Genomic DNA, 16,836 nt, shown 5'->3' with positions numbered 1-16,836 from the left:
TAAATGTATTTGTGCACCAGAAGATATTTGTAGTGCAAAGGGAATAGGTGATATCCACGTCAGTTTAAGCATATCAGTGTTAGAGTAGTTCTATACCATTGACCTACTACATGCATCTCTGATCTAGAAATTTGGGAGATTTTATTTCAATTAGATGAAATTTTAAAATGTATTAATTGTCTTGATAACTGGTATTGTTTCTCATTTTAAGTTAGTGTGGTGTGTTAAACTTGCAGTCACTATGTAGCGATTTCTCTCTGCCATTCCTTCCTTCTCACTTTTTTCTTCTTCTCTGACGTGGGTTCTCCACAGCCTACCGTTCCTTCAGGAACATCTCTCTGCTCTGGTGTGGGTCCTCCATTACCTGCAGAGAGTATCTGCTCCCCCATGCACTGCCTTCTCCTCTAACCTTCGTGTTCCCTCTGTTGTTTCTCACTAATTCTTTTGTGCCCCCCCTCCTGTCTCTGTGGTGTTTTCTGCCTTTCCTAAACATGTTTTCACTGAAACACAACCTTCCCTCATGGACTCAGCTGTGATTTGAGGCGAGACTGAGAGCCGGGGTTGTTCATCCTAGAAAAGAGAAGGCTCAGGGGAATCTTATCAATGCTTACCTAAGGGAGGGTGTAAAAAAAGATGGCCAGACTTCTCAGTGGTGCCCACCGAAAGGACAAGAGGCAAAGGGCACAAACTGAAACATAAGAAAAAGCTTTTTAACTGTGAGGGTGGTAAAATACCTAAATAGATATCCCAGAGAAGTTGTGGAGTCTCCATTCTTATAGGTATTCAAAACCTGACTGGACAAACTGCTTTAGCTGTCCCTTCCAAGTTCAACTGTGATTCTGTGATTCTGTACAATTTATGATTAGACTTTGACAGATGAATTTAGAGAATCTTGCTGAGGTGGTACGTGGTATCTCCAGACCTATCGTTCTGCTGATCCCCCTGTTTTAGGCTACTGCATAACACAGAGTTAACAAAAATAAGAAGACTTCAAGCTTTTCAGATTAAAACACAGTCTCACAGACTAAGATAAAATGGAACCAAATTATGAGACTGTAACCTAGATCATCTAGGGTAACTAGATGGGTAACTAAGTTAACTTAACCATCGCTGCATGACTCTCCAGCACTCAAAAAAACCTTAAAGATACATATAAGTAAAGAGGATACAACTGTTTTCCCCAAATTAGATGAATACAGAACAAAAGGAAAGGAATTTCAATGAGTAAAAAAATATTCCACATATCGACTAAACACTGTAAGAGATTATCTAAATCCTAAGCTCCTGAAACCCTACTGTTTCTAGCATGCAAGCATCAAAGCTTATGCTTAATGACACTGTTAAGAACCCTAGCTGGAGCAAAAGGAAAATAGAATTTTTCATATATTCCTGTGTAAATATTCTGTCTTAAAAGGAATGAGTAATTGGAATTTTCTAGAAAAGAACATGCCTATATGCTGCTGCTCACAATAAATTTAGGAATTCACTGCAAAACAAAAACTTTTGGTGTTCCTTCAAAAGAATGAAAAGAGAAGTGCAAAGCAGTCTGGTTCAAACCTCCATACCAGCCAGGCACATTCCCACAGAACACCTCTCTGCATGCATCTACCTAGTTTAACTCTACCCTTATATCTGGGCAAAGGAGTCTTCTCTACTGTAAGGTGCGTCCCTATAACCTCATAGCATAATAACATTTACATCATTTCAGTGAGAGCAGAATTTTATATACCATTTAAGATTTTTACTTCAATAAATACTATATTTTTGGACCATATGCTGTGAAAATTGCTGTAACATTTTCATGATGATTATGCTCTTTCATTTATAATTTGATATAGTTTGGATTAAAGGATGAATCTGCATGATTCAAAATGACTAGAGATTCTTTTTGCCAAAAAGGTTTAAATAAAATAAATCTTGAATTATATTATTTACATTAAAGAAGAGCAAAAAGTCCTTATTAGTTAGATTTAAGAAATAAAAAAGTGCTTTTCAATAATGAAATTGTGCTGAAATGATAATTTTACATCCATGATTTAAAAAAAAATCAAAATTCTACCGACTAAATGTCTTATATCACATTTGCTCTTAATGAATTGATTAGAACTTACCTAAAGCAACTAATAGCACTTCTTCTGGCATATGCCTTTCCTTCTAAAATTGCCTTTTCTCTAATGGGTGAAAAACATTTGTATTACAGTTCATTGTTAGTGATGAACTATGAATTTGTGTACAAAGAAAGTAAATCTTCCAGCTCCTTAAATATACTTCTGGGAAGGGATTGATGTTTCTGGCAAACCTGTATCATTTAATTCAACAGAGATTTTACGTATGATCTTTCTTTCAAACCTCGGTTGAGTTCACTTGAGTCAATAATGAACTTGGCTTCACTTTACTGACTCTACATGCAGTTACTACAAAATATAGATTACTGCTTTAGGCTATTACAGAAGATTATTTTATTTTATTTTATTTTATTTTATTATTTTCCAATGGAGCTATTATGTATGTGTGGGAAACCTTGATATTTTCAGAAAATAAAGCCAGGCAGTTCTCAGGCACTCTTTTGCAGTGATACATTGCTTCTGTCTATTGTGTCAGTAGTAGGTTAACTAGTAAGTCACGGGCAGGAAATTTACTGAAGAAATTATATGAGGTTTTTTGCCTGACAAAAAAGTAGTGCACACAAAAGATCATACGTGCTACTCTAAAGCCATATGATAAAAACTTCCATGAAACAAAGTATTTCAATATGTTTCTATATCCTAAATGCACTGAAAGCACTGAACTTCTTTACCATGGTATTTCCTCCCTACTCCAGAATGCTGTTATTCTGATAATTTAATAAAGATTTCATCTGTTCTGGCAAACTGTTTTGGCACATCAAGTAAAACATTTAATCCCTTAAAATGAACACATTTTTTAATATTGGATTTTGGATCTGTCTTCTGAGGTAACTGTGCTAGTTTCAGCTGGATAGAGTTAACTGTCTTCCTAGTAGCTGGTACGGTGCTATGGTTTGAGTTCAGTATGAGAAGAATGTTGATAACACTGATGGTTTCAGTTGTTGCTCAGCAGTGTTTAGACTAAAGTCAAGGATTTTTCAGCTTCTCATGCCCAGCCAGCGAGAAAGCTGGAGGGGCACAAGAAGTTGGCACAGGACACAGCCAGGGCACCTGACCCAAACTGGCCAACGGGGTATTCCATACCATGTGACGTCACATCTAGTATAGGAACTGGGAAGTGGGGGCGGGGAATCGCCGCTGGGGGACTAGCTGGGGGTCGGTCGGCGGGTGGTGAGCAATTGCACTGCGCATCATTTGTACATTCCAATCCTTTCATTATTGCTGTTGTCATTTTATTAGTGTTATCATTATCATTATTAGTTTCTTCTTTTCTGTTCTATTAAACTGTTCTTATCTCAACCCGTGGGTTTTGCTTCTTTTTCCCGATTTTCTCCCCCATCCCACTGGGTGGGGGGGGGAGTGAGTGAGCGGCTGCGTGGTGCTTAGTTGCTGGCTGGGGTTAAACCACGACAGTAACATAATCATTAAAACACCTATGTCACGGAAAATCTCATGTTCCCACTATTTCTTTCACAAGTAAAAAATATGGCTTGTTGTGATGTTGGGATACTCTGTGAGATAAAACCGCAACTTTTTTTGAATTATTGAAAAAATGATATCTGTTTTAAAATTTATATTTAATCCTCTCTCTCTATATTATTTATTTTTTTTAAGATTTGTAATAGTCTCTTCTGGAAAATTGAGATCACTGAAGTATGATTTTAAAATCATAATTTGTGAGACAGGACATTTTCATCTCCACATGGACTCTATCTACCTTTGCCTTTATTTATTTGATAACATGTCAAGTAGTCAGTTTACTTGCCTTTGAACTGGAATCAAAATGGTATCGAAAAAATTCTCATGGCGAAATCTATGTTCTCTTCGGCAACCCTGCCTGAGTAGGACTTGGTGCACCCCGAATGTGCTACCCCAGAACTAGCTATGAAAATGTCAAATCCTAAACCAATTATGTTCAGTGTGGATTTTTTTCCTTTAGCAGTTTGGAACTGCTTTCCCTTTTGTCATTGGAAACACAGAAAGCCAATCTCTGCACTTTCTACTTTTCATAATAACTCTTAAGCACCAAAATGAGAACTGAATCAGATGGTCTCCTCAGGGCTCTGCACTCCCACACCTAACCACATCATCTAGAATGCAAGTATTTGCAAGAAGGAGATTTTCTTGCTCTGATTTCTTTGCTTTGGCATTTGATAAACTGTCCTATCACTTGCTGCCAGTTCATAAAGCAGTGTCAGATTCATAATCTACATCAGGAAAAGTGTATATATATCCTTTGCTACTGTTCCCTTCAGAACTCATTACATCTTCTCATAAATAGGATTTAAGAGCTTTTCCACTATTGAAAACATGTTTCTTAAAACCAGAAATGTTTTACTGGGAAGATCTCTTTGGCAAAGTTGCAGAGGTTTGAGCTAACTCACATTCTCCAGTCTGTATCAGTAAGTCCAGGGTATTTGTAAGTAATAAAGAATTCAGGTCTCTATTTATCCTGGTTTTGTACTGAATTTCTAATTTGAAAGGGTTTTTTTTATTTATCTCATTACTGATAGATTCTTGAAAAGCTCAGTTAGACTTTTTGTCTTATCAAGAGTCTGGTATCTACAAGGAACTGCCAATTTTGTTGTGTTTTCTTTAGTGGGTATATAATTTGAACCAGTGGTAGTATGTTCCACTCCTTCACTGACAAGAAAAATAATCTTTCTGATGACAGCTGATAGAAGGGTGGGAGAGATTGAGACTGATGACCAATTCTTCTCATCCAAAGATAAAGCAACTCTGTATTTAAGCAGTTTTCCATTTATGGTGGTATCAAGGGTTCATATAAGCTGAGAAAATTTTGTGTTTTGTTCAGTTTTGTTTTTCCAAAGTCAGAGGCCTCTGTTGAGAATTTTGCATACTTTGAATATACCTCATCTGTTCATGTTGATAGCATGTTGATATCCTTCAGAAGGATAATTAGAGCTTGACTAAGATTCCTGAATAAAGAGGCAAGGTGCCATGGGAGATGCCATGCAGTGTCTGAGATATTTACCTGAAGCTGGCAGAGATGATGCAGGACTTCTTAAAATTATTCCTGCACCTCTCTGGAGTGGGCAAAGACATATCAAAAGGTAGTAGAAACATCTTTGGGGGCAACTGAATAGAGTTCCTCTCCCATGTGAAAAACAATGCTCTGATTACAAAAAATCTGAAGAGAAAGACTTCAAGACATGACCCTAGAGTTTGTACTATTATACCAAAAGTTATTGTGTTGATACTACTTGTACACAGATGCCCACAAATGAATTTACATATAGACAACACATACAGAGAACAATGACAGGTAAGTACTTTCTGATCTATCTGTTCCTGTAACACCTGGGTTCCTGCTGGGGATGGAATAGGAAGAAGACATTTCATACATACCCAAGAGACAAATACATGCTTTTTAAACTAGTTAATCTGGTGTTCCAGAAAAAAGTGTTGTTTTATAAAGTTCCACCAACTCAGTTCAAAGCTTAAAAAAATAACTGCAAGTTCATGGAATTTCTTTTTAACATACTTCTTGCTTCATTTTTATTTTAGTATAGAATTAGCTATCAACACTGTTTTCAGCACAAATCCAAAACACAGCCCCGTACTAGCTACTATGAAGAAAATTAACTCTATCCCAGCCAAAACCATCACACTAGTTAATCAGAGCCCTCCAGCAGAAATTTTCAAATAGAAAATATAAGAAAGACTGTATTTTTTGTAACAATGAAAGAATGTTTGGCATGCTTATATCAATGGCAAATACTCTGGAATGCAGTTAAAAGCGATGTGTGTCAGCTTTTCATCTTGCAAGCAAACAAATGTGAACTATATACTTCATTGAATCTATTAATCTTAGTTAAGGTCTTGTTTATAGCAAGATATTATTTAGCAAATTATTAGTGTTACTTTGCACTATTACCAATAGCATTTATACTGCATTAATTACAGTGAAAATTTCCTTGGTCTAGGTTCACCAGAGACATGCGGTCAGGACCTTAGATTTTGGATAGATATTAATAATGTATTCAAACCCACAAAACACTCTGCTTCCTATATAAATATTTTAGTTTTATGGTTTGCATGACCAGAATTTCTATGATGAAATCACTCTCCAACTGGCCCCCACTGAAAAAATAGCAATTAAAAAATGAGACTTCTATGTATTTGAGACTTTTGCAAAGCGAAGTTCTAAGTTGAGCAGTGTTTTCTCTTTTTTTTTTTTTTCCTTTAATTCACTAAGACGTTATCATTGTTGTGTATTGTTGACTTTGCACTGAACTTTACTAAAATTCCATGGACTGGCAATTTTATAATCATACTTTGACAAGCAGTGCCTTCTTTTTTTATAGACAGCGGTTTGTAGAATTTGTCATAAAGTCAGAGTGAATTCTCTACTCTTATTCACTCTGAGTGCCAGTCCCTATACATGTTCTAGATACCAACATTAATGTAATACTTTTCAAATAAAAAAGTTTTAAAACACTGTTGATCAGATAGGAAAGTTTTAAATAGAAGCTTAACATTGTTTCTGTCAAGGGGAAAAAAAAATAGAAAGAGCGAGCGAGAACAAGAAATGAAATACTGTGAATGATGTACTTTTTGATGATCATTCAACTTTTTAACAGAAAACTGCCTAAAGGACTCTGACATGGTCTTTTCACTTCTTTGTCCTCAAGGGTTTGAATCTACTCAGTGTGAGGTTCCAAAGTCATCAGGGCAGACTTGAAGCGTTCTCCTGCTTTTCTGAACAGACTAAATTGAGAGTGCCAGAATTCATTTCCCACGTAACCCTTGACAGCTGTCATTGAGAGAAAGCAATCTCCGTCTACTCTCACCGTGATTTGCAACTGAGTCCCCAGGGCGAAAGGCAATCAGGGACACTGCTGCCTTAGTTCTGTACGCTGGCCAACTCAAATTCTTTTCTAAAGTACTCCTTACTGCAGCCCTTCGTAGCAACAGCACGCTCGTGTATATATATATTTAAAAATCTATAGCTGATGGTAAATGGCACTGCAGGCATACTTTTTAGCTTGAGGGATGGTATTGTCATGCATAATCATTTGATAAGACTTCATGTATGATGCAAGAATTTTCTTGCACAGAGCACATGCTTAAATTATGCATTCAGTGACTATTCTGTATTGTATTCATCACTGAGCTGGCTAAACAGATACTACTGGTACAAGAATGAGAACACTATCACACAGACAAATTGATGCTTTGGGACTGTAATATATTCCTTGAACATTCCATATTTCTGGTCTGCATGGAAAAGTAAGTTTTTCTATTCTCACTATTGTGTTTCAAAGATAATTCAGTTAGAATTGCTTTTGGGTAGCTTTAGGGCAGCATATCTTCATGAAACAAATTTCTTTTTTCTTAATTTCTAATACTGGCTTTTCAGAAGCTAACTTGGCAGGCTTACCCATTAAACCAAAGTTTTGATTTTAGGCAGTTATATTTTATTTTAATAATCTCAACTGTACTAAAAAAGGGACAGCTGTTGTGAATGCTTGTTAAAAATTAAACCTAGGGAAAGACTTGAGTAATCCATAGGATGGGAAGAATTATTGAAAATAATTGTATTCATGAATGTGCAAAACCTTCAATAACTGTGAGAATTTTGCAATATACTTCAGATTTTTCTCCTATTTCAGTAGAATATTCTGATATTAAAATAGGAATAATTTGGCCACATAGTTTCAATGTTCTGTTTCAACTAAGCCGATGTATATTTGGGTGCAATAAAAATGATTTTCACTAAATTGCAGTGGGAAAAAAAAAATTTTTGCTCTTTCTTTTGAACAAATTCTAAAATGCCATTTCATTGTTTATTTTACTGCTTTTTACTTTTACAGTATTTTTATCTGTGCAGTATTTCACTGTTTAGATAAAACTGTTGGTCACTTTGCTCTAGAAATAAAATAAGCATCCAATATTGTGGTTAAAGAAATAGTACTTTCCAATATTCTGGAGTTCTCACAACTCCCAAATGAGATTTCCACATGGTGGATAGTCCATGAAGCCATGGCAGGTTGTCTGTAATTTTGCTCTGGAAGGCTTTTGGGTTTTTTTTAAAGCTTTGTGCCTGCAGATGCCTATTACCCTCCCCATTCCAGCAAAAGAGAGTACCATGGCATCTGCTGCATTTCTGTCCCTCATTCAGAAATTCGGGTAAGGCATTAGTTTTCTCCCCAGAGCAGCCCTATCTTGGAGGCATTGTGTGAACATAGCAAGCAGTGTTCTTCATGGTAAAGCGGTTGCAGAGCATTCATTCTGTCTTCACGTAGACTCTCAAGAAAACATAGCAATGACTTTATGAAATGGCAGTGGTAGACAAGCTCTCACATAGGATGTGATAAAGTCTAAGCCCTTAATCAGTCTGAAGATTGTCAGAGTGACTTTTAAAGACTGACCTGTGTTCTGGAGGTGGGTATTCTTTATTGCTCCTGTTCGTGGTTTGTTGGTTTGAAGAGCAGAAGTTAAGATTTTTTTATGGTCAGAAAAAGGTGTAAGAGGGCATATGAGCCTCTAATGTAGTCCTTATTGCCTTCAATTATAGTGAACATATTTGATTCCAGAAACTGCTGGGAAACTTTTCCAGAAAACTATTCAGTTTGTCCTGTTACTGTTTAATATTAAAAAAAATACGGAAAGGTTCTGTGCATGAGAGGTAATTTATAAACCAGTTTTATATTTTCTTATCAATGGAAAGCTGTCAGAAGCATGAAACTAGGGAAAAGTTCAGATCTCTAGACAATCTTTTGATCCAAAGGTATTGAACAAGCATAATAATGCTACCGTGCCCTCTTGCCAGGCTGAAAGCAAGGTGTGCAGTTAAGCTCCTTTGTATCCTCGGAGCAGTGAAAGGCAAAATAAGCATAATATCACTCTTGCAAATCCAGGTATTGGAAACTGATAACCCTCATTCAATGGGAATTAGGTTGCATGTGTATCCACGTCAGTAAATTCAAAGTCAGACAGACTTGAAACAGTAATGTAGATCACCAAAACAATACCTATACACTGCTCAATGCACAGATAAAATGTTTTTAAAAATTGAAAGAACAGATAATATTTAACGGCTTATGATCATTGAAAGTTAAGAAATTGTACAGTATAACAAACATATGCATTCTTGTTATACTTAGTGCTTTTAAACATTGGAAGCACAACAGAGTAACTTCCAAACTTGTGAGGGTGAGTCAAAGCTCTGTCTTGTATTCATTATCATCTTATCTAGCTTAACAGTATAGAACCGAACTTCCTAATAACATAAATTCAGACCTCTGCTTCAAAGCTTTAATTTCAGCCATTGTCATTATTTTATTTTCACTAATTTTAAGGAACAAGAATAAAACTTTTTTTTTTTTTCTTTTAAGGCAGCTAAACCCTGTAAGTAGCTTTGTCAATTATTCAAAATTTAAATAGCAAAAAAATTTGCTTGACCAAAATTAATGGTTTTAATGGTGTTTTATTTTCTTACCTGAACAAAATGAAACCAGAAAAAAAGTCATTTTTGGGAAAAGAAAAAGTTGGAAATATTCTAATCCAAACAATTCTATTTTCAAACATTTATGATAAAGAAAGTTAAACCAAAGGCAAACCACCAATGCTACCTATGCTTTCCTATGGCTTTCAATGCAAAAGGTTAAGGATGAAACATTTTGGAAAGTGCTGCCAGTCATCCCAAGAATTATATCATTCTTCTTCAAATATATCATTTTCAGTCTTCAAATTTACACATCTCTATCTTTTTTCTGTGCTAGTTTCATGTAGGAGCAAACTGACTGAAAATGAATGAAGTGTAGTTGAAAATGAATGTGGAACTTTTTTAAATCTTAATGGCTTCAAAAGCACTATTGTAACTTTTATCTTCACTGATTCTGACCATTGATGTTATTTTAGCCATGGTACTATAAGTATAACCTGTCTGTATTTACCATCTAGAGCCCTAGAAAAGAAGTAAAATGGCAAGAAACTTCATTCTCAGACAAAAAAAAAAAACAACAAAACCAAACAAACAAAAAAACCCCAAAACACAAAAACCTCAAAAATCCCACCAGAAAATAAACTAAAAAATATAAATTGCATGGAGGAAGATTCTTGCAAAAGAAGTTTTGAGATCACAAGAAACTGAGTTAGGTAGACAAACAATATGGATCTTGTCCTATAGCTTGGAAAAAAAGTCCAATAAGACATGTCCACATGCAAATTTCTCCTAGTTTTGTGGTTTTGTTAATGAAATCTCACTGTAGAGGTATGTGTACTGTTTAAGCCGCACATGGCCAATTTCTAATGCTATAGTACTGAGGTAAACCAAACATGGATAATATTAAATGCAGGCTACTAAACATGCGCCTGTACTGTGGATATATGTGAGTACAGCAACGAGTTCTAGTTGCACTGGGATAAAATTTCTAATACAGAAAAGTTTTAAATATGATTGATAAATTGTAATTTACCTTTGAACTATTACAGTTTGGGGTTTTTTTTATTCCAGAGGATTTTTACAGTCATAAACCATAATTCTATACTTTTTTACGTGTATAGAGATTATTAAAGAAAGAGCTGCTCTTGCTGGTAATCAAGATGGTTGCTAAAATAGGCAGATATCAGTAGAATGGAAAAGTGTTATTTTGAGTAGTTACTTTTTGGTATGCAGTTTCATTGCAAAATGGTGTACTGATTAGAGCATGGACATAGGTCTCAGAAGACCTGAGTTCAGTTCTGCACCAGTACAAATATTCCATACAACCCTGGCCATCCATTTATGATATGATGGGTCATGATACTGATATTGTGTTATTGTGAAGCTGGGGGTCGAAACTGCATTACCATATAATAGTGATTTTAGCTAAAGAGAAAAATTTGAAATACTCATTTCTGCATTTGAATTAAATGTACCTATATTTTTAAACTAAGCAGTGCCTGGGCATGGGAACTTAATTGCCTCTACTAATTAAGAAGGTTCTCCAACAAGTTTTTCATTAGAACCAAGTAGCCCATCCACAGGAATTGTTCAGAGCGTGGTTCAGGGGTTAGCATGGGCAGCAGGACTATTCCTGATGAGCAGTTCAGAGAAATTCAGCCGGGTCTGGAGGGCAGCAGAGCACAAGAGCAGAGACGTGGCCACTGTCTACCAGCCTCAGGCCAGAGAACAAGCACTGGTACTCTTTACTTCATGCTGATACAGATGTAGCTTCAAACGTTAAGGAAAGTATATACATCTGTAGAGAGATTGAGTGTAAGGATATGTTTGTACAAGGCAACTTATAACTATGCAGAGGATGCAGGTTAGTTCCAAAAGCAGAAGGTTTACAGCAGCGTCTACGCAGCACTACACCACATTGAATTGCCTGAGGGCCAGGGTTAATTGCGATTCAATGTGCAGTGCTTGTGGGAGCTGTGCTACCTTCTGTACGAATTGCACTGTGAATACAGACAGACGAGCTTATTCAGATCTAGCTTAGTATTTCGGTAGGGCTTCATGTCAGTGGGCTGTATGTTTTATAGACTTTCACTTGTGTCTCTGTTCTACAGTGATAGCTATATTGCCAGTGAAAGAATTAAACTTAGTTAACAGTGATTTGTAATAATGGGAAAAAGCTGTAATAAAGAATGCGTAATGTAAAAAGAATAAAGCATTTTTCTCTTGATAGTACCCTTAAATAGAGATCCCCAAAAGCAGGAATTTTCAGAGTTCCTCAAAGGAAGTACAGAGACACAGACTTCCACATACAAATCTTTCACAGCTTCCAAAAAGCAGTAAGGTTTTAGGACTTTACATTTTTCTTTCTTTTATGGGACAGAAAAAAAGTCAGGAGGTAAAAAGGTATTTGCTTCTGTCAATGAAATCCCAGCGTAAACACATATTTATTTAACCTGCACGTATCTGATCTATGTATAACTTTTATAAGGTTATAACAGTAAGTTTAAATAAATGTTGGTGGTATGAAATATAAGCTAAACTGTTATAATGTAAGCTAAATGTAACTTCTCTGGTGAATTATTTCAGAGGAGTCACCATAAACCAGAATGGGAATAGTTTCAATTAGGACACTGTAGCTTTATTACTCCTCAGGAAAAAAAAAAGCAGGTCTTCTCCATTAACGATGTCTCTTCATCAGTCTAGATAATGCCTTACTAATGCTTTATGTACATCATTGTAATACCTAATGGTTTTTAAATGTATTTTACTTTTCTGTGTAATTTTTTCTTCAGTGATTTTAATAACAATCAGTAGGTGGCAAATAGGTTTGCTTTGTGCCAAAAGTGTTCTCTCTCTCCCTCCACCCCCAAATATTACTTCTAAAATAATTTTTATGAAGGAAAAATTTGGATTCCTATGGGACGTTCTTTAGACCTAGGTATATGCTTGTCTAGAATCTATTGCAAGACTGAAATCATGAACATTTTATGCTTTTAAGATTGTGCCTTTAAAAGACAAAGAGAAATAAAAACAATTTAAACTGGTTTTCTCCCAAAATTAAATTTTATGAGGTTAATATTTCTTTAAAATCTTGATACTTTTTAGCTGATTGAATGAAATATTCTTTCAATGAATGAACATTTGCAAAAGCTGACTTGTTCTAGAGTATTAGCTAATCAGTAATTTTAAATTATATGTATGATAGAACTTAACCTTTTGAAAAAAATATGATTCAGGAGTAAAAAACAGTTTATTAGTGACTCCGTATGTCTTACCTCTAAAACGATAATGCTACCTGACATTCTTCTCCACCAGATTATCTTTCATGAAAATTAATTTGAACTAGATGACATACTTGAAAGGTAGATTCCTGTCATTGTTTGATGAGCTGTACTTTATAATACTAATAATATTCAAAGTCTTTTTTTATTTACACCATTATATTTAGCGTGAAGACAGCGGAGGGGTGGAAGAGGCATTTATAATTTTTCAGATAGCTTTCACATGAATAGACAGCAAAATTAGGAGTTTGCAATGGAGACCTCAGTGTCTCATCATAATCTTCTACCGACAAACCATCATGTTCACTGCAGAATATAAAACAAAGGATTGGGGAAGGTGGATATATCTTCTATAAAAACTAAACAGTCATGACAAAACTCACAATTTTTTATGTTTTGAACTGCTATCTGGAAAATAACTTCATGCTTTTTGGTGCTTACCCTCACTCCCACTCCGCTATCAAATATTTGATTTTTCACCGTCTTCCTTTTTCTGTTCTACACATTAATAGCAGAAAATGTTCTTGTTAATGTTGGAAGCAATTTTTCTCATTATAGGAAATCAAAAAAGAAAATGTTAAAGTGTTATTTAAACTATGTACTGGTTTGATTTTAATGTGGTTTCCTTCACATAAAAATTTACATAGAAGACCAAACTAAGTCTACCAAGAGAATGATAAAAAATTCCTCCAATTTCTCTTTTATCTTTGAACGACTTGTATGTCCAAGACTATTACAAGAACTGGAGTAAAATCGTAGTATTACTTTCAAAGCTAAAAGATCTAGAGCCTTACTTAGGAGTCAACATAGCTGATAATTTAAGTCAAATAAAACCCACAAAGGATGTCAAATGGACCACAGTCATGAGCTGCTAGTGAAGTAACAAAAATTCACTGTTACACTTTATTTATGACATTGCTATTATGCATCAGTGATGAACACTGTTTGTCTTACAGTGGTGAACTGTTCTGATCCTGGCTTTGTGGAAAATGCAATTCGGCACGGACAGCAGAATTATCCTGAAAGTTTCAAGTACGGAACAAGTGTGGCATACCATTGCAAGAAGGGCTTTTATCTGTTGGGCTCATCTGCTTTGACCTGTAAAGCTACTGGCTTATGGGATAGGTCACTACCAAAGTGTTTGTGTAAGTATTCATTCAGCTGGATTAACATTAAAGAGTTGTGCATGATTCTTAATCATGATAGACAAAAAAAAGTGTAGCCATCTGTTGAGGAACAAAACAGGACTTTAGGATCAACGTATTGCAAATTGTGCAGCTCAGTAACATTAAGACAAGATGTCATGCAACTTGTCATTATTAAAAATGGGTTTAGAGGGAACTGTGGAGCTATTATTCGAAATGCCAGAAAGTTAAGATTAATTTCCCCTTTTGGTGTATTGTTAAGATATCTGAAAACAACTAGGGAAATCTAAAATTATTATTTATATGTTATCATTTAGATTGATAGTCTAAGACCATTAATGCCTATCTCAGAATTTTTTTTTCAGATGTATTGAAAAGTGTATGTGAGAACGAATCTATGAAATGTTGTGTAGGATAATTTTGCTCAAGAGGGTCTTTTCATGACATCGCTTCATAATTTCTCCATCACTTTACCTCAGAGAGGGAGGAAATCTTCTGGTGTTTCCTGTAATCAATTCAGTGAGCTTCAGATCTCTAGAAAATAAGTTTGGCTGACTTTCATTTTCCACTGAGATATTTTTCTTCTCTGATCACTATTAATTTTCTGACATTAGATTTCTGAATTACAATGCAATTATAGGAAATAAGAAATGAAATGACAGTATACTTTAATTTGCAAACACATCAGATGTTTTTAAAGTTTTTGCTTTACAGTATTGTGATTGTTTACTTAAATGATTTTTTGTATTAATTTATACTTATATACCAGTCAGATCAATAAATGTAACTAGGTTAGTGAATTTGTTTCTTTTTTATGCTTGCTTTCTTCCTACTACTATGTATCTAATATCCACATGACCCAAGCAGTTTTGTTTTGATTTTCACAACAATCTATGCTTTCAATATCTGTCAATAAGAGATATAATCTGAAAAGTGGTTTATTCATATTTCAAGAATAAAAAAAATTAAGCAAAATACACCATTTTAAATACAAAACAGCTGCATAAAATTGTTCATTTGGCAAGAATATTTTACTGATGGAAGCACGTACCTCACTTTTTGTATCTTTGAAAAAACATTATGAAAGTCTGTGGCCCAGTTCTGTTGATGATCCCGTCCTACTTCCAGGACTGGGGTTTCAGTGTGAAGGGACGCTCATTATGCAAGGGGCAGAAGAGGATGGGGAGTCTCAATCACCTAGAATAGCTACCCATCTTTCCGTATCAAATGTTTTGGAAATTTGATAGCATTTGCATGGCTTTCTGTTTTTAGGCAGAGATCGAGGAAAGTCACAGGTGTCCATCCCCTCAGAATAGGAATTCCTGACCTTTCACTGGGGACTATTGGTTGAGGCCATGAGCCTGGGAGGTGCCTACATTCCTCAAACACCTACCAGATTATCTGCTGCTAATTTGCTGCTGATGGACTGAAACACTATCTGAATCCTAAATATCACCAGGACAAATTTAACATTCTTGCCCCTAAGAAAACCTCAGTGAAATGAATAGGGCTCTTTCTATGAGAAGGATCTGTTTATCTATTCACAGCTGAAATCACCCAGAGTCTTTTCAAGTACTATGAGAGAGATGTAATTTTCAAAGGTTATCAGTGATAATCTCCTTTTCTCAAGCGTGAGATTGCTTTTGGTGGTAGGGCAAAGTGCTTGGAGAGGCAGATGAGATAAATTTTGAACCCCAAGTGGACACAATGTTTACCATGAACAATTCTAGTTCAAGAGTAAAAAAAATAGAAACACACTGCTCTTTTATATGCAAGGCAATACCTATGAGTGTCATCGCTTAAAAATGGATGCTTCTTTTCTTCTTCATAAACTGGGAAAATTTCCTGGTACTCGCTACAAATCATTATGCAGTTGCATTAAGGTGACCTACATATGATTTTCTTCCAAAAATTCTGATCACCCACCGCAGCTCCTTCCAGAATTGTGGCAGGACTAGCATTTGCATGGTACTGAAGCAAGCTCATTAAGGTAACAGATCTGGCTGAAAACTAAACACTGATTTTCTTCTGTGGGAGTACTGTTCAACCATATCAGTGTCCTGATTTGGGTTACCATTTGCTACATGGATGCTTAAGCCAGCCCAAGGAAAGGAGGAGAAACACACAGCAGTGAAACAGTGGTGGTCAGGACCATGCCTTTTGGCACAAATCCATTGTGCACTCAGTTTAACATTATCATGGGACTCAGTATAACAGAAATAATTTTGATGTCTGTCAGGAGTAATAGTCATCAGAATAACAGGGATTTTTTTTCTAAAAATGTATTTGACCCATAGACCATTCATTCAAGTAACTCACAAAGCTGCTCAAGTTCAATTGCTCTGCTGAAGTGTTGTCTAAGTTGTGTGACTGTTTACTAAAGTTACGTAAAATTTATTTTCTTTCTCTACTGGATGACCTAAGCTTTACACAAAAAGCATTCAGATTTTGATTCCTTAAGATGACTTATGTTTCATCATATAACAGATCTGAACTACTTGTTTGCGAGTTATTATGTACCAAAACTGTTTATCTGAATTTTTTCTCAAACAAAATGGACACATTTACTTCAGCATAATATGATTCATAATTTACAAAACTTATCAGTAATCCATTTTCCTCTTGCTCACTCTAGTGCAACCCATTGCTATAATAATACTAGAGATTAAGTATTTTTATTTCTCTATACTGCCCAAACTGCGTCTAGTTATTTTATAGATATGATAAAGCTACTTACCATTATCATATCTGTAATATATAAGCACATTGCAACATTAACCTTATTTGGTTTCTTCTTTCCCAACCTTAACAGAAATAATGTGTATTGTTTGTAAGGAAGGACAGTGAACGGAAATGAATGAGGAAAGAGCTCT

At 35.4% G+C, this 16,836-nt stretch overlaps 1 protein-coding gene across 1 annotated transcript in view; it reads left to right on the top strand.

Moving 5' to 3' along the window:
• Positions 1-16,836, top strand: part of CSMD1 (CUB and Sushi multiple domains 1) — a 1,239,551-nt gene that overhangs the window by 1,180,615 nt on the left and 42,100 nt on the right. The window contains exon 55 of the mRNA XM_030037616.2: positions 13,775-13,963. Coding sequence (XP_029893476.1) covers positions 13,775-13,963 — 189 coding nt within the window. The remainder of the gene's footprint in view (positions 1-13,774; positions 13,964-16,836) is intronic.

Source organism: Aquila chrysaetos, chromosome 15, assembly GCF_900496995.4.
Source record: "Aquila chrysaetos chrysaetos chromosome 15, bAquChr1.4, whole genome shotgun sequence".
NCBI lineage: Eukaryota > Metazoa > Chordata > Aves > Accipitriformes > Accipitridae > Aquila > Aquila chrysaetos.
Note: the sequence above shows the minus strand (reverse complement) of the source record. Positions and strands in the feature narration are given on the sequence as shown.